The sequence below is a fragment of the Acomys russatus genome, chromosome 23 (genome assembly GCF_903995435.1).
Source record: "Acomys russatus chromosome 23, mAcoRus1.1, whole genome shotgun sequence".
Classification (NCBI taxonomy): Eukaryota; Metazoa; Chordata; class Mammalia; order Rodentia; family Muridae; genus Acomys; species Acomys russatus.
In genome coordinates, this window is record NC_067159.1 from 23,094,006 (window position 1) to 23,121,749 (window position 27,744).

Consider the following 27,744-nt stretch of genomic DNA (forward strand, 5'->3'; position numbering starts at 1 on the left):
GGTCTCTCTGTGTAGCCTTGGCTGTCCTGGATTCGCTTTGTAGACCAGGCTGGCCTCGAACTCACAATAATCCACCTGCCTCTGCCTCCCGAGTACTGGGATTAAAGGTGTGTGCCACCATGCCCTGCTAAACCTTGCCATTTCTATCCATGCTTAAAATGCTGAAGGGAAGGAGAAATCATGTAGTGAAAAGTAAATTTTATTTTCTCTTTTCTAAAGATTAACGAAAAGAAGGAGAAAAACACCAAAACCCTGAATACCAATCATTACTAACGGAGCAGCATAGGAGCATGCCAGGAGCTCATCTATTGGGAGGTGCGACGCAGGGAGGAATGAAGATGGCTTATGGAAACAAAGGTCTGTGGTGAGCACGCCTTTAATTGAGCTTTCCGTTCTGAAGGCTGTTTCTGGCTTTCTCCTGTCTGATGAGAGAGAGGACTTTGACGCATCCTCTCGTGATTTTGATCATCCACATGACGTTCATCACATCCAAAGCAGAGCAGGAAGTGATCCAAGCAAACTGGACTGGAAAGCCAAGCCTTATGTAGGGTTCTGTTCCGTACACGGAGTACATGTAGAAATACATCGGAGGTATTGCAAGGATCCGCACAATAAAAAAGACCACTGTCATGAGAACTCCATTGATGACATTGGCTTTGGAAAATTTGGGGTACTTCAGGGCTTCAAAGAACCACCTGAAAAGAGAATTAAAGAAACATCACAGTTATTCCACAGCTTGGAATCCCACTGTCGGCCACCTTATGTTTTAGGCTACAGGAAGAACTCAAGGATCACACAGAAATTTATATAGAAGGGCTGGAGAGATGGCTCTGTGGAGAGTGTTTTCTGTACAAGCATGGGGACTTCAATTCTGATCCTCATCACTCATATAAGAAAATGCCGGTGGGGTAAAAAATGCATGTTTGTAACAGTATCGCTGAGAGAGAGAAGGTGAAGGCGAGCAGACCCTGAGAATTCACTGCCCCGGTTCATCTGGCTGAAAAGCCAAACACCATGTTCAGTGAGAAACCATGTCTAAAAAAGCTAAGGTGGTGAAGCGACGGATGAAACAACTGGACGTCACCTCTGATATACATATGTGTCTATGACAATTTGTATGAAGAGGCAAAGCGCTTGGAGAGTCAACACACTACAAAAGAACATCTGGAGGAGTCGTAACACCAACTTCTGGAACATCACGGTGAAGCTACACAATTAATACAGCAGGGCATCAGTGAGAGCAATAAACTCAGAGATACACACAGGTACAGTCAAGCCACTTTCTGACACTGACATCAGGTGACACAACAGAAAATGTATGTCATTTCCTCAAAACTGTGCATGCATTCATGGGTGGGAAAAAATGAAATTAAGCACAGAAATTATTAACTCAAAACAGATTAAAAATCTACATGTGAAATGCAAATCTACAAAGATATAACACTGAACAGCAAGCCATGGAGGAAGGGGGGTGGACACTACTAGTAAGTTGATAACCTTGGCTTCACTAAAATTGAAATTTTGCAGGCAGGTGTGGTAGCACAGGCCTTTATTTCCAGCACTCGGGAGGCAGAGGCTGAAGGATCTCTGTGAATTTGAGGCTAGCCTGGTCTACAAAGCAAGTCCAGGACAGACAAGACTAAACCGAGAAACCCTGTCTCAAAAAACAAACAAAAACAAAACAAAACAAAATTGGACTTTGAAGCCAGACATGGTGATACTTGCCTTGAATCCTAGCACTCGGGTGGCAGAGGAAGGCAGATCTCTGTGAGTTCAAGGCCAGCGTGGTCTACATAATGAGTGCCAGGACATCCAGAGCTGCCCAAGAAACTCTGTCTCAAAAACCACATTTTCATTTTGAAAGACGATTAAAAAACAAAAAACAACCACACAGTGGGTAAAAATATTTAAAACATTAATATGCAATAAGATACCATATCTAAAATAACACTTAAAACTTAACAGTATGAGAACACCTCATTTACAACAAGGGAAAATGATCTTAAACATCTCAATATAGGAGATCCAAAGCAGACAGATGGAGAATGAGCAGATTAAAAGACACTTGAAGGCCAGTGGCCCATGTAGGGGACAGAGACGCCATCACTTGAGCCCAGGCAGTTTGAGATAAGTCTGGGCAACATAGTAAGGCCCTTTCTCAAACAAACCAAGCCAAACAAACAAACAAACAAAAAAGGAAAAAAAAAAAAAACCCTCATCGTGCTGAAAAAGCAAACATGTTCACCACTGTCTGTCATTAGGAAAACAACAAGACAGAGATAAATTCGGTGGCCTTGGAAGGCAGTTTAGCACTTATGAAGCTACATATACTCACACACAACCCAGCTAATCTAACTGAGGAAAACCGCAGCGGACATGCATTGCTGTTACAAAAACACAAAGCCCAAGGCACTCAACCCACTTCAGAGAAACAAATGTCTCTGGGCTGAGTGGTGAAGAGTGAGGAAGATGACCAGGACAGCTTGGCAGAAAGCAAGGAAGATGGAGATGAAAGTTTGGGGGAAAGTGTGGCAGAAGCCGGTAAAACAGCTGCCGCTAGGGACAGTTCTTTGCCACATTAAAGAGCTCGAATTTAATCCTCTAAGCAGCAAGGCGCTGCTGTGTATCATTTTCACTGAGAAAGCTGATAGCACAGAGGGAAGAACTGGAAGAAGGTCAGTGGTCTGCAGCAGGGATCATGTGGACATTCACGCCATAGCTCTGGAGACAGGACGTCCTGGGTTCAGCTTCTTGGTGCTGTAGCTATGGGGTTTTAAAGCAAGCATGGGAAGCAAGCAATTGTGATGGTTTTCTGGCAAAAATGAACAGCAGCAGCAACTGGTTTGGCTAGCCAGCAGAAGTCTGTCCACCTGGTCTCAAGCAGCACTATCTAGAAGAACTTTTGTACACCCTGAAAATGTTCTGTGGTAGGTAGGAGACACATGGAACTAAAGAGCTGGCTTAGGACCCATTATGAAGCTGAGGATGTCCTTGAACTCCTGAACCTCCTGCCTCTAACTCCCACTGCTGGGATTAAAGGTGTGCACCACCTTGCACAGGTCAGAAATCCATTTCTGAGAAACATATAAAGGGCCTTAAGCCTGCTAAACAGATTATCTTCTTGGACAAATAACATTCAAGTGTATGAGACATTGGCAAAGGCTTATATAGTACTTGATAAAATGTTAACCCTACTTGTTCAACTTCTTCTTCTCTGATTTACATGAAAAATGTCAACTTTCTGTCCCAATGACCGAAAAGGGGGGAGGGGGAATCCAAGCTTATCACTTGTAAACATACTAATATCTGATCTCCTGATTAAACAGATTAAAGGTATTTATAGCAGGCCAGCTTCATGTGTGGAATGCTTTTAAAAGAATATGCCTTGTCTAGGATGACTTATGACCAACAACCCAGGAGGGTATGGATGTGGGTCTGACCCTCTAGTGATGAATACTACAGAAGCTTGTTGACTGAATGCGAATCAAGAGAACTCTTATAACTAGAGATCCCTTCTATGCCAACAATATGAACAACACACGTGCTCTAAAAACCTCACAGGTAATCCAAAGTCTGTCCAATGAAGAAAGGATGTGGTGACGTCCATGACCTTGGACATCTCCCTGCTGTGCCCAAGTCTCATGGTATCTGTGAACACATTACAAGGCCTGATGTGGTGTAAGCTTCCAACTCACATGTGCCTTGTCTGAGACTCCCAGCTTTGTATTATCTTGTACTAAATCACAAAAGACTTAAATGCAAGCTTTCTGTGGGTTTAGGATTTTGACTGAAAACTTGAAGGATAGTTAACTTTCCTCAGGTTTGGGGGGAAATGAAAGATGAGGGAATTACAGGAAGAAAGGTGAGAACAGACCACAGATAGAACAGAGAGAGCATACAAAATTCATGGTGAGTAGTCAGGAACAAAGTTGGCATCACAGAACTCTGAAAAGCAGAGCGGCGTGTCTGAAGGCTGAATGTGGAACCACAGATATGGAAAGAAAGGGGGCAACTAAACAGTCCAAGCAAAAGAATCAACAGACCTTGTTAAATGAAGAGTAAAAAATATATTCATCCTAAAAGCCTCAAAGAGGCAGAGAGACAAGCAGATCTCTGTGAGTTCGAGGACAGCCTGGTATACAAAGCTGAGTCCAGGACAGCCAAGGCTACACAGAGAAACCCTGCCTTGGGGGGTAGGGGTGGCAGAAGACTTGCTTTCAAAGAACAGAATAGAGAACAGAAAAATGTTCCCAGTGGGGGAACCTGGCAAACTTCACCTTACCCAGGCAATGAACGTCGACATGGCTAGTAATGCCACAGTTAAGTAACCCTGGTAAGGCCTAACAGGAGGAGTTCCTGCCTGTATGAGGCTCTCTTCATGAGAAAAGAATCCAGTGAGACCACATCAGAGACACTGTATGAGAAAACTGGTCAATCCTTGACCAAGAAACAAAGAGCAGGAAAGTCCAGCAAACACAAGAAACCACTATGGACCAGAGGAGATGATGGAGACAGGCCACTAGACTGGAGAGGCATCATATCCAGTGGGACACTCTCAACTGCATCCCAGAATGGAACGAAGAGTCTGCATGCCCATCAGTTGTCAGTGCTTTGATTCTCTTTGTTTTAACAGCCAGTCTTCAGTAAGGCAAGATGCTAACAGGCCAGGGGTGTGAGGGATTAAATATTGAAATGGAAAATCAAGTGAAAATGGAAAGCTTTGCTCCGTGAGAGTCACAGGATCTTGGACAGAGCTACAAAGATGAAGAGACCAATGGAAATGTGAGCCTCAGAAGCCTTCTCAGACCTAGTTTCCTTATTTGTACAATGGTGACAATCATTTATATCAGGATTTCTTGGTTTTTCTACCGAAGGTTCAGCATCCTGTAGAAAAGGTTTTCCACAAACTACCACATAACTTCAAAACTAATATTTGTAACCTACCTCTGGTTCACAAAGGGGCTGGAAAGCTCAGCAAGCAGGCGGAAATTGGCAATGTACCCGGCCACTCCATTTTGCTGGATGAGAGACAGAAACAGTGTTAGGAACTTAACAAAACATACAAAATGTCCTACACACAGCCAGTCACTCCTCTGTATAATCCATGGTTATGAAAGTAGACCAGGTTTCTGCCTTTCAACATTGAACTAATTTCCTTTTTTAAAAATTTGTGTTTAGGTGTATGAATGTGGGTCTGAATGTTTGTATCGGCACCATATGCATGCCTGGTGCCCTGGAAGACCAGAAGGTGTCATATCCCCTAGACCTGCAGTTACAGACTGTTGTGAGTCATCGTGTGTGTGCTGGGAACCAAACCTGGGTTCTCTGGAAGGGCAGCAAGTGCTCTTAACTTAAAGTCATCTCTCCAGTCTCCTGCTTTCCTTCTTCAGACTTTAGAGATGTGCTCAGAAGTCTACAGGTGATAAGCAGTGGCGTGTCACGCACTTAAGTTCATGTAGCACTTCATGTTCCTCTAGGAAAACAGAAATCTAGCAACTGGCGCATGCATGCACGCGCGTGCATGCACACACACACACACACACACACACACACACACACACACAAACAGGGGCGAGAGGGCAGTGTTAAAATTCCCATGAGGCAAATGGAATCCCTCCAGCATCTCTAGCCATTTCAGAGTAGTGATGCATCTCAGAGAAGAGTCTGCCCACCTCCAACCTAGAAGATGCCCACAGAACTTGGTAAACTATTTTCTGACCAGGCATGCTATGCTAAATTAAAACACCATGAAGCATTAAAAAATGAATTTTTATCTGAATTTTTGTGGGTGTTTTTTGTTTTTTGTTTTTGTTTTGTTTTGTTTTTTGTGGTTTTTGGAGACAGGGTCTCTCTGTGTAGCTTTGGCTGTCCTGGAATCACTTTATAGACCAGGCTGGCCTCGAACTTACAGCAATCCACCTGCCTCTGTCTCCTGAGTGAGTGCTGGGATTAAAGGTGTGTGCCACCCTAACCCACCGCACCCAGCAGGTTTGTTTTTGTTTTTGTTTTTGTTTTTTAACTACTTATCTACATAACTATTGGGGGAATTTAAAATTCAGTACTTGACCATAGAATTAGCTTTACTAGAGCTATTTTTTTCTATTTCCATTTATTATCTTTAGTGACATTAAAATGTATGAGTAAGAACAGAGGAGGGGAGCTGGAAAGATAGCTCAGAGGGTAAGAGCATTGGTTGTTCTTCTAGAAGTCTTGAGTTCAATTCCCAGCACCCACATGGTGGCTCATAACTATCTATAATGAGATCTGGTGCCCTCTTGTGGTGGGCAGACATACATACAGGCAGAGCACTGTATACATAGTAAATAAATAAAAATAACAACAGAGGAATGGCCAAAGACCAAACCAGCAGAGCTCTGTATGCACAAGAGGAGCCAATTTGTCACAGTGACCCAGAACACTGCCACCTAAACAGCAACGTGCGAGATATCAGATGTGCAGGATTACTGTTCCCCCACAGAAGCACATGAAAAGTTACTGATTAGTGAGGACAATAACTCAACAGAGGTCCACTGAGCATCCGGGCTTTCTGAAGATGAGGAAAGCACACCTTGATTTAGAAGTAGCTTCCCATTGCATCCTAGACTTACGAAATCCCTTCCATGGCTTTACATCTCTTCCACTAAAACTGGATTATTGTGGGAGGGTTACAACAAAGAAACGGGTGGTAGGTGGAGGGTACAGTGTTCCAGCAAGAGACTGTGTCACAGTTCTGGAAGTCAGAAGCCTAAGGTGAAGGTGACAACAGGTACATGCCTCTGAAGGTCAAGGAATTCTCTGCTCCACCCTTGCTGCCAGCCTCTGATGGTTCCTACACTTTGGTGGCCTACCTCCTATATGCACAAAGAATTCCCGGGCCCAAATTACCCCTTTTTTATATGGACATTAATAACGGTGTATTAAGGCTCATCCTGCATCAACCTGAACTCCTCTTAACTAATTACACATGCAAATGGATCTATTTCCAAATATACATTTAGAGGTACTGGGAGCTAGAGATTCAACACAGGAATCTTAAAGGGAACTTAGTTCAACTCATACCAATGTGGACTCCTTGCATATTGCACAGTATGTTTTGTTTTCACTATATTTCTGTTTAACTCAATGTTATGGATCTATCTACCTATAAGTAATATATATTAGTGTGTGTATGTGTGTGTGTGTGTGTGTGTGTGTGTGTGTGTGTGTCTGTTTCCATAAACAAGAATAATGACCTTTTATCAGTAATGTCTGGGCATTCTGGTATGGTATCACAAGTCATCTCATTTCCATTACATAAACTCTTAGAAAGTACACTTATATTCACTCTAGAAAATTCAATTTATAGATTAAACCAGCACTATCTCAATGAAAATCACAACTGTCAGTCCAACACCCAAAGTCCAGGAGAGAATATTGCTGATCACAATTACAGCATGCTTTAGTTGCACCAGAGCGTCCCAGTGATCAGTGACCTGTTATTAAAAACTGCAAGTCAGAACTGCCACAGGACAGTTCCACAGCATAGGAAGGGTTTCCTGGGATGTAGAATTTTTATTTCTTCCACAGGTAGGCCGCGCTCATTTTTGTTGTATTATAAAATCATTTTAATACACAACAGAAGTCACACTTGCAGCTAGGAAACAAAAAGACCAGAAGCAGAACAGCCTGACCTCTCTAATTTGTACAGCATGAAGAAGCACTTTAAAGGTAACAGGAAACAATTTGCTACTCATATTGCAAGCTAATGCATATTTTATGTGCATTCTTAATAAAAAATTGTGGTGACTTGTTAAAAGTACAGATGAGTTTGTCCAGAAAAAAAAAAAAAAATGGCTAGAGGTTCTAGAGAGATGGCTCAGCAGTTAGGAAAGAGCCAAAGACTCGGTTTTGGTTCCCGGCACCCACATGGGAGCTCTTAACTGCTTTTAGCTCCTGTTCCAGCGACCCTAACATCCTTTTCTAGTCTCTGTGAGTGCCAGACACACATGAAGCACCAAGCACTTAGGCATACAGATACATACACATAAAATAACACATAAATATTTAAAATCTGAATTGAAGTATTTGACATAAGGGGGTTACATCTCAGCATGACGACACACACCTCTTATCTCATCACCAAGGACGATTGTAAGTTCTAGCCAACCTGGACTACATAAGAAGTCCCTGTTCTCAAAAGAAATCAATAATTTTTAAAGAAAACACCTACCAGCTGCGTGGAGCCAGAACCTCTCAGAGGAACCAACCACATGTGGGTGCTCTATCTTACAGCTCTCCCAGCAGAGACTACAGCTGACAATATCTTCTCTCTCCTCTCTCTCCCTCTCTCTCCCTCTCTCTCTCTCTCTCTCTCTCTCTCTGTCTCTCTCTCTCTCTCCCTCCCTCTCTCCCTCTCTCTCTCCCCTCTCCCTCTCACCTGATAATAATATCCTCCCCCATCTGATTTCTCTCCCCCTCCCCCAACCTCTCTGCTTCTCTGTGTAGTCCTGTCTGTCCTGGAACACACTCTATAGACCAGGCTGGCTTAAAACTCAAGAGATCCTCCTGCTTCTGCCTCCCAAATGCTGGAATTACAGGCATGTACCCCTATGCCCACCCTCTGATTTCTTTCCTGCATAGCATCACTAGCATGCCAACTCTAGCAAGTTCTCTGTAAGGAAGAGGGGATGTCTTCTCCCATGGATTCTCTCTATAATGCTTTCTGACCTACAAAACCTTCTCTACTTTTTCTGCCAATCTAAATACGAATTTTTGCTGAGACAGCATCTCACTGTGTAGCTTTAGCTGGTCTAGAACTCACAGACATCTGCCTGTATCACCCCGCCCCCTGAGCTCTGAGATGGGATTACAGACCATGGGCCCCCACACCCAGCCCAATATGAATATTTCTAAAGGCCAAATTGAGTCCCACATATCTCAAAGGCTCTCAGAAAATTCAGTAAAGTATATATGTGCAATATATAGCAACTGTAATAACATACATCAAGTACAGTCAATACGATGTTCGGAAGAAAAAAAGAAACTAACCCAAGATCTTTCCATTGCCTAAATGTTGTAGTATCACTGATTTATCCCTGGTTATTTATTTATCTACTTCATTATTGAGAAAGGGCTTTGCTCTCCTCTAGCATAGGCTAACCTCAAACTTGCTATCTTCCTGCCCCAGACACTTAGATGCTGGAATGACAGGCATGCATCTGCATCACCATGCCTGGCTGTTTTCTGAATTAGTTCCCCAGTGAAAACCACAGGCTTCATAAGACACAGCCATCACTCTACACACACACACACACACACACACACACACACACACACACACACACACACACACCTCTTAGTTCAAAATGCTAGCTTGAGCATTCACATTAGTTATGGTTGCAAGGTCTGAGCTACCCCAGAGTAAGTCTCCTCCCACTTCTACTTTACAGCCCGTCTTCACTTACATGTTACTAAATCTAATGCAAACTTAAGCTTTATTTGTTTAATCTTATATTTTAGGATGTAGGTTTATTTTTTTAAATACAATATTGTCCAACACAATAGTTTTTTTTCTTTCTCGTTCTTCATAAATAAGCATTCTTTTCTTAATTTATTGTGATAAAACATACAACATGATGGTTTTAGAAGTGCAGAGTCAGTGACATTAAGGACATTCATACTGTCGTGAAACCGTCACCACTTCACTCCCAGAACGTTTTCAAATTCTCTGGCTAAAACTCTGGTCCCGTAAAATGTGCCCCCATTATCCCTTCTGCCCAGTACTTGGCAACTTGGAATCTATTTCCTCTCTAGGAACTTAATTATTCTAGGCATCTCATGAGAAGAATCATGATAAGCTTGCTCTTAGGGAAATCTAATTTAGAGTAATATACTGACCATGAAGGGCATGTTCACCTTGTTGGCTATAACAGCTTTTCTATCACCATATACCAAGCGCTGAGAGAGCTCAGAGGCCCAGGCTAAGGTTATTTAACATCTAGAAGTTAAGCACTATTTGGTTTTTTTGGTTTTGTTTGTTTGTTTGTTTTTGTTTTTGTTTTTGTTTTTACTATCACTGAAGAAAATTGCTGACTGCATGGAAAACGTTTTGTTTTAAATGAGGTGAGCTATCGGGGAAGGCAATTGAGCAGCTTGACTGACAGCTGCCAGGTCAATTCCTCATGCCCTGCCACAGCAGCAACTGCCCAGAGTAGCAACTGAGCAACTCACTAAAATGGCAAGAGAAGCCTGTACTGGGAGACACTGCAGTCACCTTCTCAGTTCCAGAGCCAGCCAAGACCTCCCACACCCTGACACCTGGTGTCCATCCACTCCTGACTATTTGAACAGTACCCTCATCATCAGGTGGCAGTCTAGTTCTTTCTCTTGTACACAGCCTCTGTGAAGCAGGAGAGATGCCATGAGGCATCATCCAAAATGGTATAATTGTCCACTTGTGGTATAAGGGAGGGCAGGTGAAGCCTGCTGCATGAACAACGGGTGGCTACCAAGGCTGACAGCTCCAGGCACATCCAGCAGCCACTGTAGGACAGAAGAGTTTAAGAGTGGCATGAGCCAGATCCCTGTGAGTTTAAGAGCACCCTGGTCTACATAGTAAATTCCAGGAGAGCCAGCCATGGCTACAAAGAGAACCAGTCAAAAGAAAAGCAAAGAAAAAGGAAAGATAAGGAAGGGAAGGGGTAGGGGGGGAGGCCTGAGAGTAAAGACTGTGGAGAAGCGAGGCTCTCGGGGACTGTGGGAGTGCTGAGAAGGTCAGGGGCAGGTGAATGCAGGGGACACACTGCAAGTAGGGGCTGCTGGGAGAGCTCCACTGACTCTAGGTGCTGGGGAGCAATCCAGAGCTAAAACGTTAAGAGCTAGGGTCCTGACACCCTACGCTCCAAGGTACTAGGTAGTAGACTGTAACAGTAACAGCTATGAAGGTTCAACATCCAAAGCTGGGTGCTGCAGATCCAAAGGGAACTACCCTGTATCTAGCCACGATTTCCACTTGAACTGTATGTGGCAGTGTGACAGCACAAGCCAACACCTGCTTTCTTTCCTTATTGAAAAGAAAATGGGATTTAAAACACCAAGCAAGCTAAAGATAAAAAAAAGACAACAGCTTTGCTGAAGTTCTTTTCAACACACAAAACCCTTCTTCCCAGAGGACCGTGGAACAGCAGGCAAAGGCCCTGCCTTCCACATCCTCTGCTTGCCTTTTCCTTTTCTTAGTAGTTCAAGTCCAGATCCTAAGCTAAAACCTAGGGAAAGCAACTTGAATAGAAGCAGAAACTTAGCTGTGCCCACCATCTATGGGGATGCCCACAGCAAACATCCCATACCAAACAGTGAATACTGGAACGAACTCCTGAAATTTAGAAAGGTGGACATACTTTTACAGTAGTTACCTACAACTGTTCTTTTCTTACCATTTCCATGTGTCTCAGTATGCATGTTTGCAGGCACACAGTATTTCTGTGTGTGGAGGTCCGAATTGCTGTGGGAAATCATCCTCCATTGCTCCCTACTCTCCACCTTATAAATTGAGGCAGGGTCTCTCAATAGAGCCAAAGGGCTGGTGGTATACCTAGTCTTTCTCTGGGGACCCCCTCTCTCATCCTGCTAAGGCTGGAATTAGTGAGAGGGCGGCTTCATGGTCCAGGCATTATGTGGGTTCTGGGGAATCCACACTCAGTCCTTGGGTCACATAAGTGGTTCTTTAAACACTGAGCTGTCTCCTCAGTTCCTAACCTTTTTCTTCAGACTGTCCTAATGGGAAAAAGAATGCATGATGGGGATACAGTATTTGTATGTGTTGAATATGGTTAAGTACACTATTAAAATCTTTTTAGCTGGGTGTGGTGGCACATGCCTTTAATTTCAGAATTTACGAGGTAGAGGCAGGTGGATCTCTGAGAGTTCAAGACCAGCCTGGTCTACATAGCATATTCCAGGACAGTCAGGGTTACGCAGTGAAATCCTGTCTCCAAAAACAACATCTTTTTAAGCTATGGATTTTGCTTCCTAACTCCATTAACCATAAAAGACTAGTACTTCATGGCATTGCTATGGAGATAAATATTTACATGTGTATATGTTTGCATGTTCATGCATGTGTGTGTATGCATGTGGAGGCTAGAGGTCAATCTTGGATGTCTTCTTCTGTTAAAGTTATTATTTTTTAAGCCCTTATTTTTGTTTAAGATTTTAAAAAAATATTTATTTACTCTTATGTATATGAGTAATCTGTCTTCACACACACCCAGAAGAGGATATCAGATCCCACTACAGATAGTTGTGAGCCATCTGCGATTGCTGGGAATTGAACTCAGGGCCTCTGGAAGAACAGCCAGTGCTCTTAACCACTGAGCCATCTCTCCATATATATATGTATACACACACACACACACACACACACACACACACACACACAAACACACACACGGTTTCTCTGTGTAGCCTTGACTGTCCTAGACTCACTTTGTAGATCAGGTTGGCCTTGAACTCACACTGATTTTCCTGCCTCTGCCTCCCGAGTGCTGGGATTAAAGGCGTATTCCTCTCCTATATTTTGAGACAATGTCTTTCAGTGGTCTGAAATGCGCCTATTTGGCTAACTAGCTGGTAGAATATCCACTTGGCTCCCCTCCTAAGTGCAGGAATAACAAGCATGCACTACCACATCCACTTTTTTACACAAAGGCTGAGGAAGGAGCTCGGGAGCCCAAGGCTTACTGGACAACAGCTCTCCAGCCCCTGGAGATCTTAGCCAAGGCTAAAGAAAGAGCCAGTGTTTTCCTAATCCTTAGAGTCTACCACAAACTACAAGTCTGGTGAATGTGGCACAACAAAGTCTTTCACTTTCAACAGTACTTCACTCACAACTCCTTTAAGGTATTTTTGAAATAGAGAAACTGGGGTAAAGTGTTAAACAAAGGAAGGTGCACAGAAATTCTGACCCTTCAGATACCACATTACAATCAATACTTTTAAATGAATTCATGAAGACCCATTAGAAACCAAACCGAAATTGCAGCGGCTCAGTTTAATAAATAATGCCAGGACACCACACACAGCTGCAGGGCTGAGAATGATGAACGCACGATGATTTTCAAGCTTACATGTTTTGGGAAGGAAGTGTAACTAATTATACACAGGTGTGGTTTGGCTGGAGCCAGGCAGTGAGTCATAAGACGCAGAATTCCCAAGATTTAAATTACTCTGGTAGGAAAAAAAAAATTGCAGTAAAGAGAAGTATAAAAAGAGTACTCAGAACATTCTATAACCCAAGGCTGGGGAGACAGCTCAGTCAGTAAAATGCTTACATTGCAAGCAGGAGGAGCTAAATTCAATGCCTAGCACTCAAATATACAAAATCCAGGCCTGGTGGCACATAACTTGAAATCCTGCTCTGGGGAGACAAAGATACAGGTGAAACCCAAGGGCTCAATGGCCAGCCAGCCTAGCCTACTTGGTGAGTTCCAGGCTAACGAAAGACCCTGTCTCAATAAGCAAGAGGGTTAGCAACTCTGACCTCCACAGGCATATACACACATACATGTACACACATAAACACACAAACACACATACAAAGCCATTGCAAAACCTAGGTATAGGGGACTAGAGAGATCTCTCAATAGTTAAGAACTCTTGTTGCTCTTGCAGAGGGATTTCCAACACCCACATGGTGATTTGAAACTAACTCCTGTTCCAGAGGACACACTTCCTTCTGGCTTTCCTCAAGCACCAGGTAGGCATGTGGTACATATACATACATACATGCAGGTAAAACACTTGTATGCATAAGGATATGTGGATGTGTGTGTGTGTGTGTACATTTAAAATCTTAAGTATAACCTATAATATCTTAAATCCGCATTCTGATATTCAAACTATTTCTTCCCTAGAGTATATAATTAAAACCTGGAAGAGATCGAACATGGCGGTGCTGATCACACACTGTGTCTGACTGGCAGGACTGAGCTGAGGGACCAGGTTGGGAACTACTGAGCACCAGAGCTTAAGTGCCCTAGGTGAGAGGGGTCCACACTGTGTGGAGCACAGGTGGGTCTGACCTTGGGCCATCCAGCTGGTTCCTGAAGGAGTCCCTGGACCCCTGTGGGTGTGTGTGCTCAGTCCCCAGAGTCTGGATGCATACCTGCCTGTGACCTGCAGCTGTGCTCTACATCTCAGACTGAACTGTGGGCTGCAGAGCACCAGCATCTGGGTCTACTAGCCCAGGGGAAACCCCAGTGTATGGAGCACATCTGGATCTGACCTCTGATCACTCAGCCAACCCACGCAAGGGTCCAGGGCCCAAGTGGGCTCGGGCATTTTCTCCAAAGCCCAGCCAAATGCAGGCTAGCACACCGCACACAACACTGTCTTAGACTGAACTGTGGGGCGCAGAGCAACAGTGTCTAGGTCGGCTGGCCCAGAGGAGTGCCAAGGGTGTGGAGCACAGGTGGATCTGACCTCAGATCACCCAGCCAATCCACAGAAGGCACCAGGGCCAAGGTGGGTACAGACAAGATTTCCAAAGCACTACATTGCCACTCTGTCTCAGATTGAACTGTGCACTGCAGTGCACCAGGGTCTGGGGCTGCTAGCCCAGGGGAGACCCCCAAGGTGTGGAGCATGGGTGCCTCTGACCTAAGGTCACCCAGCCAATCCACAGAGAGTTCCCAGGTCCAAACAGGCACACACTCCAAAGCCTAGGTAGCCATAGACTGGCCAGCTAGCAGCACCCGTGCCCTGTGTTTCAAAGAGAACTGTGGGCCACAAGGCAACAGTGTCTAGGTCTTAGAGCCCAAAGGAAACCCCATGGTGTAGAGCACAAATGGATCTGACCTCAGATCCAGCCAATCCATGGAAAGTTCCTGGATCTGAACCTAGGTCACCTGCCTGATCCATGGAAGGCTTCCCTGATTTCCGCAGGTGAGGGGTCTCAGGCTGAGCCACTCGCCTACGAGCTGTTCTCAATGGCCAGTGAAGGACACCAGAAACTACCAACCAACACCTATAATGACTAAAGGCCAGCATAAAAACACAAACAACAAAAGCCAAAATAATATGGCATCTCCAGAACCCGGTTACCCCAAGACAATCAGCTCTGGAAAGTCAAACACAACTGAAACACAAGAAAATGACCTCAAATCCTTCATAATGAAGATGATAATGAAGGAAATGAATAAAATCTATAAACAAATACAGAAAGATACACCCAAACAGATTGAGGACCTTAGAGAGGCCATGGCAGAGACCTATAGAGAAGAAATGAAAAATTCACTCGAAGACATTCAGGAAAATGCAAACAATCAAGTGAAGGAAGTCAATAAAGTGGCTCAAGATCTGAAGATAGCTATGGAAACAATGATAAAAGCACAAACTGAGGAAAGCCTTGAAAGACAGAACTTGGAGACAAAAACAGGAACTGCAGAAGTAAACATCAACAACGGAATACAAGAGATAGAGATAAGAATTCCCGGAGTAGAAGATACAATGGAAGAACTTGATGCAACCATAAAAAAAAAAAAAAAAAAAAAAAGTTAACTCTCAAAAATTCCTGACACAGAACATCCAAGAAATCAAGGACATCATGAAAAGATGAAACCTACGGATAATAGGAATTGAGGAAAGAGAAGATGCCCAGCTCCAAGGCCCAAAAATATTTTCAACAAAATTATAGAAGAAAAATTTCCCAATTTAAAGAAAACTGCTTTTGCTAAGAAATACTGACTCTTCCCTTGGGCCCACAAGATAACTAAAGCACAATGAAGATCCTCTGCTTTCATTTTTCATCTGTCTCCTTGAGCATTTCACAAAGCACCAGGCTCCCAAAGATACCGACAGGTCTCCATTATTATCAGAATGATGGGCAGTCATCTTAGATTTTAGAAACAACAGGACCTTTACAAGAGGGGACTGAAACTACCCAAGAACAACAGCCAAGTCTAAGACAGACCAGCCCACACACTGAGGGAAGTTATCAGGATGGTGAAGGCACCCTAAGCAGGACAAATAATCTTCAAGGAACCAAGTTGGTGCCCTCAGTAATGACAGTGATGACTTACTGGGCCAGCATGCAGGACAAGATCTGGGACAAGATCCCATATACACACTTACTGTTCTATACACACCCACTGTGCTGCCCCAAGTCTTCCTCTATTTAAAACTGAAGCTCATGTCAGTAATCTGAAGATGAACTTGGGGTATCCAATCCTCTCCAGATTGACAAAATCTCCCTTCTCTGCTTTTCACCATCGTCGGTCATTTTCATTGGTGTTATTAAGTGACATGAGGGGGCCCTGGGAGCTGAGATTTCTACCCTAAAATGCTGGGTGCAGATTGTTCAATAACAGGGTCTTTAATGCCAGCCTCTGGGAGGCAGAAGCAAGCAGACCTCTTTGAGTTCAAGACCAGCCTGGTCTACATAGCAAGCTCCAGGGCACTAAGGCTACATATAGATGCCCTCCCTCAATGAAAACAAAACAAAAACCAATCTATTTTGCTTTGGTATGAACAGACTAACTTTAGCTACATTTCATATTAAAACAGCATAACACAGGAAGGAACTAAAATAACAACTGCAATGGTCCTTACTCATCAACTTACTAAATAAAGACAACCATTAATTATCCTTTAAAACAACAGCATGCATCTGATTTTTTTTTTTAAAGCAGACATAAAAGTCCAAGGGGCAAGTAGTTCTTCCTCTCATATAATTAAGCATTCAACTTGCCAGTCTACGCACAGTCAGCCACTTACCACGCTGGTGATTCTCGAGGCCAATACACAATAGCAGTTCATAATATCTATACTTACACATGCATGTAAGGGACCTTCAAACTTTATCAGTTTATATCCTTTCCATGGAAATCTATACATACCCAAGGCTGTTAAACCACAAAGACATCAAGAAAGACAAGGATCTACATCTGCAATGTCCTAAGGTTATGGGGGGGTTGTTGTTGTTGTTGTGGTTGTTGTTGTTGTGGTTGTTGTTGTGGTTGTTGTGGTTGTTGTTGTTGTGGTGGTGGTGGTGGTGGTGGTGGTTGTTGTGTTCTTAAAATGGAAGCTCAAGCAGTTAGTGTCATTTGCCTGACTTGGTTTGTGAATACAGAGAGACACCAAGTCAGGAGTGGTGGCCCATGCTGTCATGCCTCCACTTGAGAGATGAAGGCAGGCAAGCCAAGAGTTTAGGGGGGAAGGGAGAAGTTGGGTGAGGGAGGAGGGGGGATGAAAAGGATGTCAGTACAACATATTCACGCATGCCGTTCTCACAACGGTAACTTCAGCCATATTGATATCAACTGTGAATTATCATTACTATTACTTAGGGGCCCATAAGCAATGGAGGAAATGCATATGATCCCTAAATCAGCTTGACAATATTGTAACGTAATGCACCACTTTTCCTTTTAATATATATTATTTGGTACAACTGGGGGAGGGGGCAGGGAGTCTAATTCAAGATTAGGCTCAGCTAGCAGATGCTATGTGAGATCCCACCTCAAAAGACCAAAACCACACTAAACAAATTAAAACAAATAGACACTAGTAGAAAAACACATGATTTATTATAAGTTAACTTAAGAGTGATCTCTCCATGTATTTGAATGTAGCCATGGTGAATTAAGGTTTACAGAATGCTGCGTGGGCGTGGGGATGCAGGCCTTTGACCCCAGCACTCAGGAGGCAGAGGCAGGCTGATCTCTACGAGTTTGAGGTCTGCCTGGTCTACAAAGGGAGTTCCAGGGCAGCCAGAGCTACACAGAGAAAACCTGTCTCAAAACAGACAGACAGACCGACCAGCAGGCAGACAAGCCTTTTTGCTTGTTCGGCCTCAGGCGTCTCTCTCCACCTGTGTCTGCCAGCTAGGCTGCTGTGAACGCTGATACTCACCAGCACAAAGTAGTATGCAGCTATCGCCGAGCAATGGTGAATTATAAAAAACTTGTCACCAATCACTTTCCAATTTGTAAGTATAAGCAATAAATCTGCAAGAAAGAAAAATGAGATGTCACACTGGAAAGAGAAATTTGCTTGTTTCTCTAAGTGCATTAACCTCATTATCTGTTAACTCTTGGCTGTCCGTTCTGAGGCCACACTGTGTTGTCCATCCTTGACTCTTGTTTACCTGCCCTTCCTTCCCTGCTGTGGCTCCTCCAGAATACCAGCTAAGCTAGCGGAAGCTTCATACCTCAGAATCCAGCCGGGGCTTCAGCACCCACCCGTACTGACAACTGCTAAAATCTGGGCAAGTAATTTGTTTCCAGAGTTAAACAAGATGAAAGTATGATCAATCAAAAGTAAGTTTAATGTGAGTTTAGGTTGTTAATTTTTAGCCTGACAACAATGCAGACATTGTTGTACCTATAAGAGGTTTAAAAAATTATCACCTCATTTATAATACTATTTTTTCCCCTTTGAGAAAGAGTCCGGGTAGCTTAATTAGCCGCCAATTTGCTATGTAGCCAAGGCTCACTTGGAAGTCCTTATCCTCCTGTTTCAAGGCTGGGATAACATGCATACACTACCTTACTGCCTCAATGGGGGGGGGGGGGGGGGGGGGAATCAAAAGACACAGCTAAAGATTAACTAAAGCTATTAAAAACCACAAAGAACTATGACTATTCAAAAATCCTACAAAGAAAGAAAAGGCATCAATTTCTCATCAAGAGACTCTCAGCCCATGTATCATGACTCTGAAAATAGTTTCATTTAACAAAATAGAAACTGCTCAGAATATCAACACACTTATTTTCTCCAGCAAATGGCTGAATATCAAATGTAGACTGGAAGACTGATGGCCACCACGGGTTCACACTTGTGGGATAGAGCTTCTAGAATGTAGAGATTTCATTTTTAAAAGTTACTAGCACAAAACTACATATAAGCAGTTGAAAATTAGAGTTTGAATTCAAACTGTAAATTTTAAAGAGAAACTAAATTCTATAGCTAAGAAAAATAATGTAAGAATATCAGTAATTACTTGATATTTTTAATCCAGATACATCCATTTTCCCTATATGTTTTGGTTCCATACTCCTTAATCATAAGCTAAGACGACTTTGTAGCATATTTTATAGAGACTAAATGACCTCACTTTGTTTACCCAACACTTTATGGATTGTTGTCTTATTTGGGAAAATCTCCATAATTTTATTTTGTACAATACTCCAGAGCTGCTGTGGATGGAGCTCTGTAGTGTTCGCCTAGCATGCAAGAAGCCTGGGTTTGGTTCCCAGCACCACAGAAGCTGCCTGGTGGAGCCTGCGGATAATAACAGCAATTTTAAGTTGAGGCATCTAAAGTTCAATGTTATCCTTGACGACAAAGCAAGTTTGAGGCCGGTGTGGGCTATAGGGGACCCTGTTTTCAAAAACAAGAACAAATGAGCATAAAAGATTACCTGAGAGTTACTATTCTGTAGTGACAGTGTCATTAGCCCAGGGATGTGGCAGACAACAAATTGTGTGATCTTGTCAATGACACCACTTTCTGTCAAATGAGCAAATCTTTCCCCAATTTTTTTAAATTTTTATTTATTTTTAAAATTATTTTATTTATTTATTATTTATAAAATATTCTGCTTGTATGTGTGCCTGCATGCTAGAAGATGGCACCAGATCTCATTATAGATGGTTATGGGCCACTATATGGTTGCTGGGAATTGAACTCAGGACTTTTGGAAGAACAGCCAGTGCTAGTAACCTCTGAGAGCCATCTCTACAGCCTGAGCTCCCTTTCTTAAGTTGGGTAATCAAGTCAACAGTACATCATTTCCCTAATATCTCTTCCCCTTAAAGAGTCATTTCAATATAATTATTTTTGTTATAATCACATCTTCATGACACATAAATTTTATCTTTTCACCCCATCTTTGTCATTGTTGTGTCATATTCTATTTTGACTTGTATTTTCTTTCAGTTATTTGGTAAGCTTTAGAATAATAAAATAGGATTCTTATATAAGTGTCCAAATTGTGGCTGATATCTTTCAAGTTTTATGAAAATAATCCTAAATGTTTCTGGCGGCAGTTAAAATAACATACTCTCCTACTTCCCTGTCCTTTGCTATAAAAAAAAATGCCAGCCACAACCCACCCAACACGGAAGAACACGGAGCAGAGGGAATGTGGAGTGGGAGTCCACACCTGAACTGATCACGCCCAGACAGCCTTATGTGCAAACTTTACCCAAACAATAAAAAATCATGACTACTGGAACATTCTTCAAGGGCCTTGTCTAGTGAGGGGCACAGGCTTATCCATCATTAGCTTTATAGTAATTATAATAATAAGATCCTTAGGAGAGATAAAGATTATTGTTTTGGTTTTTTTGTTGTTGTTGTTGTTGTTTTGTTTTGTTTTTCGAGACAGAGTTTCTCTGTGTATCCTTGGCTGTCCTGGACTCACTTTGTAGACCAGGCTGGCCTTGAACTCACAGTGATCGGTCTGCGTCTGCCTCTGCCTCTTGAGTGCTGGGATTGAAGGTGTGTGCCACCACCGCCTGGTGCTTTTTTTTTTTTTTTTTTTTTTTTTTTTTTTTAAGTGTTAAGACCACAATTATTTGAGGCCTCACTCTACATCTAAGCCCTTTCTTGAATCTATAAAGCAAAGCCCAAAACTAAGTTCCAGGCTCTGCCATTATTGAAGGTTTTACTTTCCCTGTCCAGTCTTTAAAGCTATCTTTCAAGTAAGCCAAAAGCATAAGCAATATATTCTTTGCATCATTCCATGGGCAGCTGAAAAAGCAGTAAGCAATGAGCAATGTTACCTACCAGAAATGAGGTAGCCTGCAGAAACTCCAACATTCACTTTCACAAGTGTTGGATCACCCCTAAACATATTTAAAACAAAACCAAAAACCCATTACATTATTTCCCTAAACATTTGGATGCTTTTATTTTTCATTCGGTTTATTGAAATAAGGCTTCCTGTGATCCAGACTGGCCTCAAACTTGCTAGGGCCACCTTTGAACTTGAATTCCTGATGTCTTGCTCCCCTTACCCTGCTAGGATCACAGGATGCACCTTCACGCCCAACACAGTATGAATTGTTTTACTCAGAAGACCTGTTGCCCTTACTGCCCATGACATTTACTCTAAGCCCGAGCAATCCTCCAGAATCTTCCTAAGGACTTCATATTATCAGCAAGATGCCATTACTTTAGTATAGCGGATGTAGACATGTTTTTGTTTTGATCCCAGGTGTGGGATATGAAACAGACTTGTGTGAGGGTGTGCAGTGTTTGTGTGATGGAAACAGACTTGTGAGAGGACATGTGGTGTTTGTTCACTAGAAAAGGAACTGCCTCTTGTGGGGCATGGTCTTTGCCACCTGATAAACATCTTAGTACAGTGAGAGAGGGGGGGGGCTTGGCTTTTTAGTCTTGGCATCATTTCTGATCGTTTGGCTGTTTATCGCTCTGCTTCTAGACACTCCTAAAGAGAACTGCTCCAGAGAATGCTTCGAGGTTCTGGGTTCCAGCTGCTGCAACTGAGGTCACCTTTGCTGAATTGCTGCTTTGCTTTTTAATGGGTCTGCTGAAATCCTGACTACAATTGCTCCAAGGAACTGACTCTACAATGGTCTACTTCTCCTGTTCCCAATATCCTCCTTTCTCTCCTATCTAGGGTAGGTGGGTTGGAAGGGAGGTGTAAGCATTAAAGAACCCCAAATAAAGTAGGTTTGAAAAAGTTCAAAAAAAAAAAAAAAAAAAAAAGGGCTGGAGAAATGGCTCAGAGGTTAAGCACACCGACTGCTGTTCCAGAGGTCCCGAGTTCGATTCCCAGCAACCACATGGTGGCTCACAACCATCTATAATGTGATCTAATGCCCTCTTCTGGCCTGCAGAACACTGTATACATAATAATAAATAATTAAAAAAATAATAATAATAAAATTTAAAAAAAAAAAAAAAAAAAAAAAGTTCAAAGCCTACAACTTTAGATTATTACATGTACTAAATCATCAAATATTTATAAGTGTAGGTTTTAATTCCTCCTGTATGGCTATCTGTACATCTCATTTCAACTCACTGATGGCCAACAATGGGTCACACAAAAATCTGAAAACAAGTCTCACATAATGACTACTCCAGCTGACTGTTCTAGCTCAATGAAGATGCTGTTTTGCTCACAGCCGTGTTTGTAATAATTTGGTTTTGCTCAACTAATCATATTCTTCTTGTTTGAGGTAGCGATTGCAATATGAAAGCAAAATGGCCCTTAATATTTGTGTTCAAATCTAAAATCATTTTAATGTAATTGGCTGAAGTAGGACTGAATATAAGCACTTTAATAAGGCGTACATCAAAGATAATCAATATGTTTTCTGTTTTAAAGGAATGTAAACGAGGCTTTTATTAATGATTAATATCAAAGCAGCTGGGAAAGAAACAGCTTACCAGAGTGGATCAGCTATAGTAGCCTCATCAAAGAAGAAGAGGTATAAGCCAAAAATCCCAACCAGCAAAGAGTGGCATGTAGATACTACCCTGAAATGAAACAAAGCGCACACACAAAGATCTGAGTCCTTGCAATAAACAGCTTGTTCCTCTAAGACATTTTCCGTCCTGAAAGACTCACACCTCGAAGCACTAAAAGTTCAGCATGAAAAAAGTGACACGTAGGAGGTGAGTGCATCTGAGAGTGACTAAACACTGTCATTTAGGAGCCTTTTCCTGGCACGCGTAAGTCTTTGGATTGAATCTCCAGCATCAATCAATAATTAGGGGCCAGGGATGTGGCACAGGCCTTTAATCCCAACATTCAGAAGCAGAGGCAGATGGATCTCTGTGGGCTTGAGACCAGTCTGGTCTCCATAGCAAGTTCTACACAAGCTACAGTTATATGGTGGGACCCTGTCTCAAGAAACGTAATAATAATAATAATGGTTGGTAATAAATAAAGTCATTTATAAATCATAGGGTCACGGCTTTATTTTCAAGGGAACACGTTCTATAATCCTGAGCGAATCATTTCTCTGTGTTCAGGTTCTTAAGTGGGAGCACACTTGATGACACCGTCAATAGAGTCTTGCCTAAACTGACACAGCTGACAAGGCCACAGCCCTGCACCCTTCATGTTCCACCCACAGCAGTGTGACCGCAGGATGAGTTTCCTGCTCTGGGTAGGAATGACTTCCAAATCTACTGCCTTTAACGGGTTCCTTTTCACGCCTTTCACTACTACTGAAGGGAACCTGGGAGCCACTTACGCCACACAACTGAGATAGGCCTCTGACCCATCTCCATATTCCTAAGAACTTTGAATGGCTCGTGATTAGAGATTCTCTTTCCAGTGTGCACGGACATGCATCAGCACACTTGTGATGGATCTGTGAGGAGCAACAGCAGATACTCTTGGACTCTCTTCGTCAATAGAAGGAAAACTCTTCCAAAGAGAAAAGTTGAGAACCACCGGATCTGCTGTTTTTATTTAGTTATCTATTTAGCTTTTATTTTTGAGATAGGGTATTGCTGTACCCCACAAGCTTGAACTTCAAGGGATCTTCTCAAGTATGTGGCATTAGGGAGCCCCCCCGTCCCCCACCACCTCTGAGACTTATGTTTCACTTCCTAGTGCTAGAAGTACAAACCTGCCACCACCATGCCTGGCTTTATGGGGTGCGGTCAAACCCAGGGTTTTATCCTTGCTAGGAAGCACTCTTCCAGAGCCACACCCCCAATCTAGGAGCTATTGAAGTGACAGAGTTCACAAGACCCAAGTTGTTTTCTTTCTTTTTATTGTTGTTGTGTTGTTTTGTTTTGCTGAGACAGCGTTTCTCTGTGTAACAAGCCCTGGCTTTCCTGGACATAAAAATAATTTTATTTGGATAAAAATAATCCTAAATGTTTCTAGTGGCAGCTAAGATGACATACTCTCTACTTCCCTTGTTCTTACTATAAAGAATGCCAGCCCAACCCCGACCCAACATGGAAGAACAAAAACCAGAGGGAATGTGGAGTGGGAGTCCACACCTTAACTGATCATGTCTAGACAGCCTGTGTGTGCTCTGTAGTCCAGGATGCAGCCTGTATGTGCTTTGTAGTCCAGGATGGCCTCAAACTCACAAAGATCCGCCTGCCTCTGCCTCCCTGGGTGCTGGGATTAAAGGTGTCACCAGGTTGCTTTCCTTTATAGGAGAAAGTAAGTTTTGGGGGAAAATCAATTCTTTGACCTAATCAGGTTCATGATGCAACGATGGTTCTGCAACTTGACGATCTAGGACATGGCGTGATCACCCACATACAATGAAGTTGGGTTTTAAGCCAGCTACAAGGTTTTCGCATCTTTATTTAGAAGTTTACAAGTAATGAAGTCTTTTTTTTTTTTTTCATTAAAACGAAGGATGCAGAGGTAAACTAGAAACTGCCCATGTGAGATAAATGTCTATGATAAGACCCCCAAGTTTCTAAAAGCAGAAGAACCTCATCAACCAATGCTATGCTTTACATTGGAAAAGTTCATTGAACCTTGAACCCAATGAGTCATCTAGACGGCCTTTAAATAGATAAACCGTGCTATCCCAAACTAGATCTTAAACTCAAGACAATCTCATTAGTTTGGCCATTGACAAAAAAACAAAACAACAAAACCTGTTGTCAATCAGAGCATCATTTGGAAGTATGAATAATTAACTCAATTGAACTGGTTTATAAGCCTGAGATTTTCCTGTCAAGCACACTGGCATTCCTATGAGAAGAGAATAGAAACATAAATTCCAGGCAGGTGGTAGTGTTTTAATCCCAGCACTCAGGAGGCAGAGGCAGGCAGATCTCTGAGCTCCAGGCCAGCCTGGTCTACAAAGCAAGACCAGGACAGCCAGGGCCATACAGAGAAACCCTGTCTCCAAAAACAACAACAACAAAATGTAAATTCCTTGATCTACAGTCAAACACTGCATCTATTTTATTTACTCTATCATCTATCTGTCTGTCTGTCTGTCTGCCTGCCTGTCTGTCTGTCTGTCTATCTATCTACCTATTTATCTATCTATCTATCTACCTATCTACCTACCTATTTATTTTTGGGACAGGGTTTCTCTATGTAGCCCTGGTTGCCATGAACTCTCTTTGTGGACCAGGCTGGTCTTTAACTCACAGAGATCCTCCTGGCTCTGCCTCTGCTGGCATTAAAGGTCTGCACCATCATAACCTGGCATTCAAATACTGCATCTAAATCACTGCACAGAGGGCTTCCTACAGTTATCCAAAATCCTATGAGAGGAAAACATAACCTCTCCTAAAGTCCCGAATAGTGTTTGGTAACCATATGTCAAAACATTTTGTTTTCAGCCCCCTTCCGGGATGGGCAGGCAGGTAAAAATGCTTGCTGATCCTGAGTCCTGAAGGACCTGGGTTCAGTACCCAAGATGTGCATGGTGGACGGAGAGAACTGATTCTTCTGCCCTCCCACACATAAAAATATGCAGGGAAGATGAAAACTTTTAGGTTTTCTTTTCAAAAATAAGATCTAATTTTTACATGTTATTTCAGATTTGCAGGTTTCAAGTGTTATTCCTTACTGGGGTGTTAAATGGTAAATGAAATATGATGAGCTATCGGATGGTGGAAATAACATTTAGTCAAAATTCTCACTGTACTGTACAGATACAGATACTTTGAACCATCCATCAGTCTGCACCCACAGACTTCTCTTGTACAGCTGAGTGTGGTGACAGCACTGCGGAGGTAGAGGCAGGAAAACAGGAGTTCAAGGCTAAGCTTAGCTACATAAAGAATTGCAGGCCACCCTGGGATACATGAGATTTTGTCTCAAAAAACCATACTCACAGAAGCTGCTGATCTTAATTTAAAAAAAAAAAATCATATTCCTGAAAAGGCAAAAATGCAAGTCCTATAGTAGAAACACCAAAAGGAAAGATTTTAATCTTTCTTTCTTTCTTAAGTTGCTCTTTGGAGCATGTTTCAAGGCTGAAAGTATATTCTTTTTGAAAATCAGCCCAAAGCCGGGCGTGATGTTACATGACTGTAATCCCAGCACTCAGGGAGGCAGAGGCAGGTGGATCCCTGAGAGTTCGAAGACAGCCTGGTCTACAAAGCAAGTGCAGGACAGCCAAGGCTACACAGAGAGACCCCGTCTTGAAAAACCAAAAAGAAAAAACAAAAAAAATAACAAAACAACAAATAGCCCAACTTTCCTTTGCAGTCTTTATCTCTAAGTTCCAAGTAAACAGCTAAGTGAATCTTATCTGAGCCGAGATTCCCTCTTCAAAGCAGAACTCAGTTTCACACGTTATAATTTCCTGCGCCACGGAACAGTGATGAGACCGAGCAACACAAAATAGCTTCAATTTCATTTTCTATCTCCCTGTGCTTTCTCTATTTCTTTGTCTTGCAGCTAGCTACACAGTCTTCGAAAACTTTTAACAGATTCTAACCACACTGAAAGAGAAACAACAAGGAAAGGTTCAAATTTTACTCAGAACATCTATGTCTCCCCCACTGTCTTTCCCACAGTTCCATCTTCAAATGTTAGCAAAGGTTTTTGGTTTTGGTTTTTTGTTTTGTTTTGGGTTTTGTTGTTGTTGTTGTTTTATTTGTTTGTTTGTTGTTGTTTTTTTTTTAATGCTACAGGAGCTGGAGAGGTTGCTCAGTGGTTAAGAGCATTGAATGCTCTTCCAGAGCATAGAATTTCGATTGCCAGCATCCATGTGGAGGCTCACAACCATTTATTAGTCCTGTCTCAGGGGACCCAGCACCCCTTCTGACCCCCACAGGTACCAGTCCAGCACAGTCCACAGATACACATGCAAGTCACACACTATAAAATAATGTTTAAAAAAAAGAATAAATCTAGAAGGCTCTAAATTATAGTTAGAATCCATGGTAAGGTATAGACTGAATACTCTGTCCTCTGGTGTGAAGGGTTCAACCCATGTGGGCTGGCTATTCACAACTCCAAGAAATGCTTTCTTTCGATGCCACCACCAAAGGCTGTGTGTTTGTTGCTGTGAACTTTCTAGAGTGATGAGAAATAGAATTTCCTACAGTCAGCTGCAGTCTACTTAATGTTCCCAAACTTACGCAGAAAGTGAAAACAATGTACCTTGCATTTTTATCTTATGTGTATGGATGTTTTGCTTGCATGCATACCTAGTGCCTGTGGAGGCAAGAGGAAAGTATCAGATCCCATGGGGCTGGGGCTACAGGGGGTGTAAACTGTAATGTTTGTACTTGGAGGAGCAGCCACTGCTCTGAACAACTAAGTTGTCTGTCCAGCCACCACCATCTTCTGATGTGAGATTTTTTTTTATTTTTTTGTTTTTGTAGGTTGTTTGTTTGTCTGTTTTTTCGAGACAGGGTTTCTCTGTGTAGCACTGGCTGTCCTAGACTCACTTTCTAGATCAGGCTGGCCCCGAACTCACAATGATCCCCCTGCCTCTGCCTCCCAAGGCGTGTGCCACCATGCCCGACTGTAAAATTGTTTTAACTTTTCTTTTATGAGATACTGTCTTTCTTCTATTCCTAAGATCAAACAAATATTTGACCTTGAATTTTTAAGAGCATAAATGAAGACTTTTTATCTCATAAAACTATTTTTAAGTCAATGAATTACATTTTCATGGCTTTACCTTGAGTTCCATTCAATCTTCTTTTCGACGCTAAGACAAATATAACCTGAAGAAACTTTTGCTGAGAACCAGTAACTTACAAAATGGAAAAGAACCTGAAAGATGACAAAGCTGCTACAAACAATGCCGACAGTGCGGGCCTCCATCGCTCTTCAAC

At 42.4% G+C, this 27,744-nt stretch overlaps 1 protein-coding gene across 1 annotated transcript; it reads right to left on the bottom strand.

The window, feature by feature from the left end:
• On the bottom strand, window positions 1–27,744 carry Tlcd4 (TLC domain containing 4). The gene is made up of 6 exons (XM_051165645.1): window positions 27,588–27,744; window positions 22,396–22,485; window positions 20,767–20,825; window positions 17,887–17,981; window positions 4,945–5,018; window positions 1–695 (listed from the first exon to the last, which is right to left on the bottom strand). The coding sequence occupies exons 1-6, from the start codon at window positions 27,731–27,733 to the stop codon at window positions 377–379; spliced, it is 783 nt and encodes a 260-aa protein (XP_051021602.1). The 5' UTR covers window positions 27,734–27,744; the 3' UTR covers window positions 1–376.

Coding starts and splice junctions, on each gene's coding strand:
- Tlcd4 (XM_051165645.1), bottom strand. CDS start 27,733: ATGGAGGCCCGCACTGTCGGCATTGTTTGTAGCAGCTTTGTCATCTTT. Junction 22,486..27,587: donor AAGATTGAATGGAACTCAAG/GTAAAGCCATGA, acceptor GTTTCATTTCAG/GGTAGTATCTACATGCCACT. Junction 20,826..22,395: donor ACTATAGCTGATCCACTCTG/GTAAGCTGTTTC, acceptor AAATATGTTTAG/GGGTGATCCAACACTTGTGA.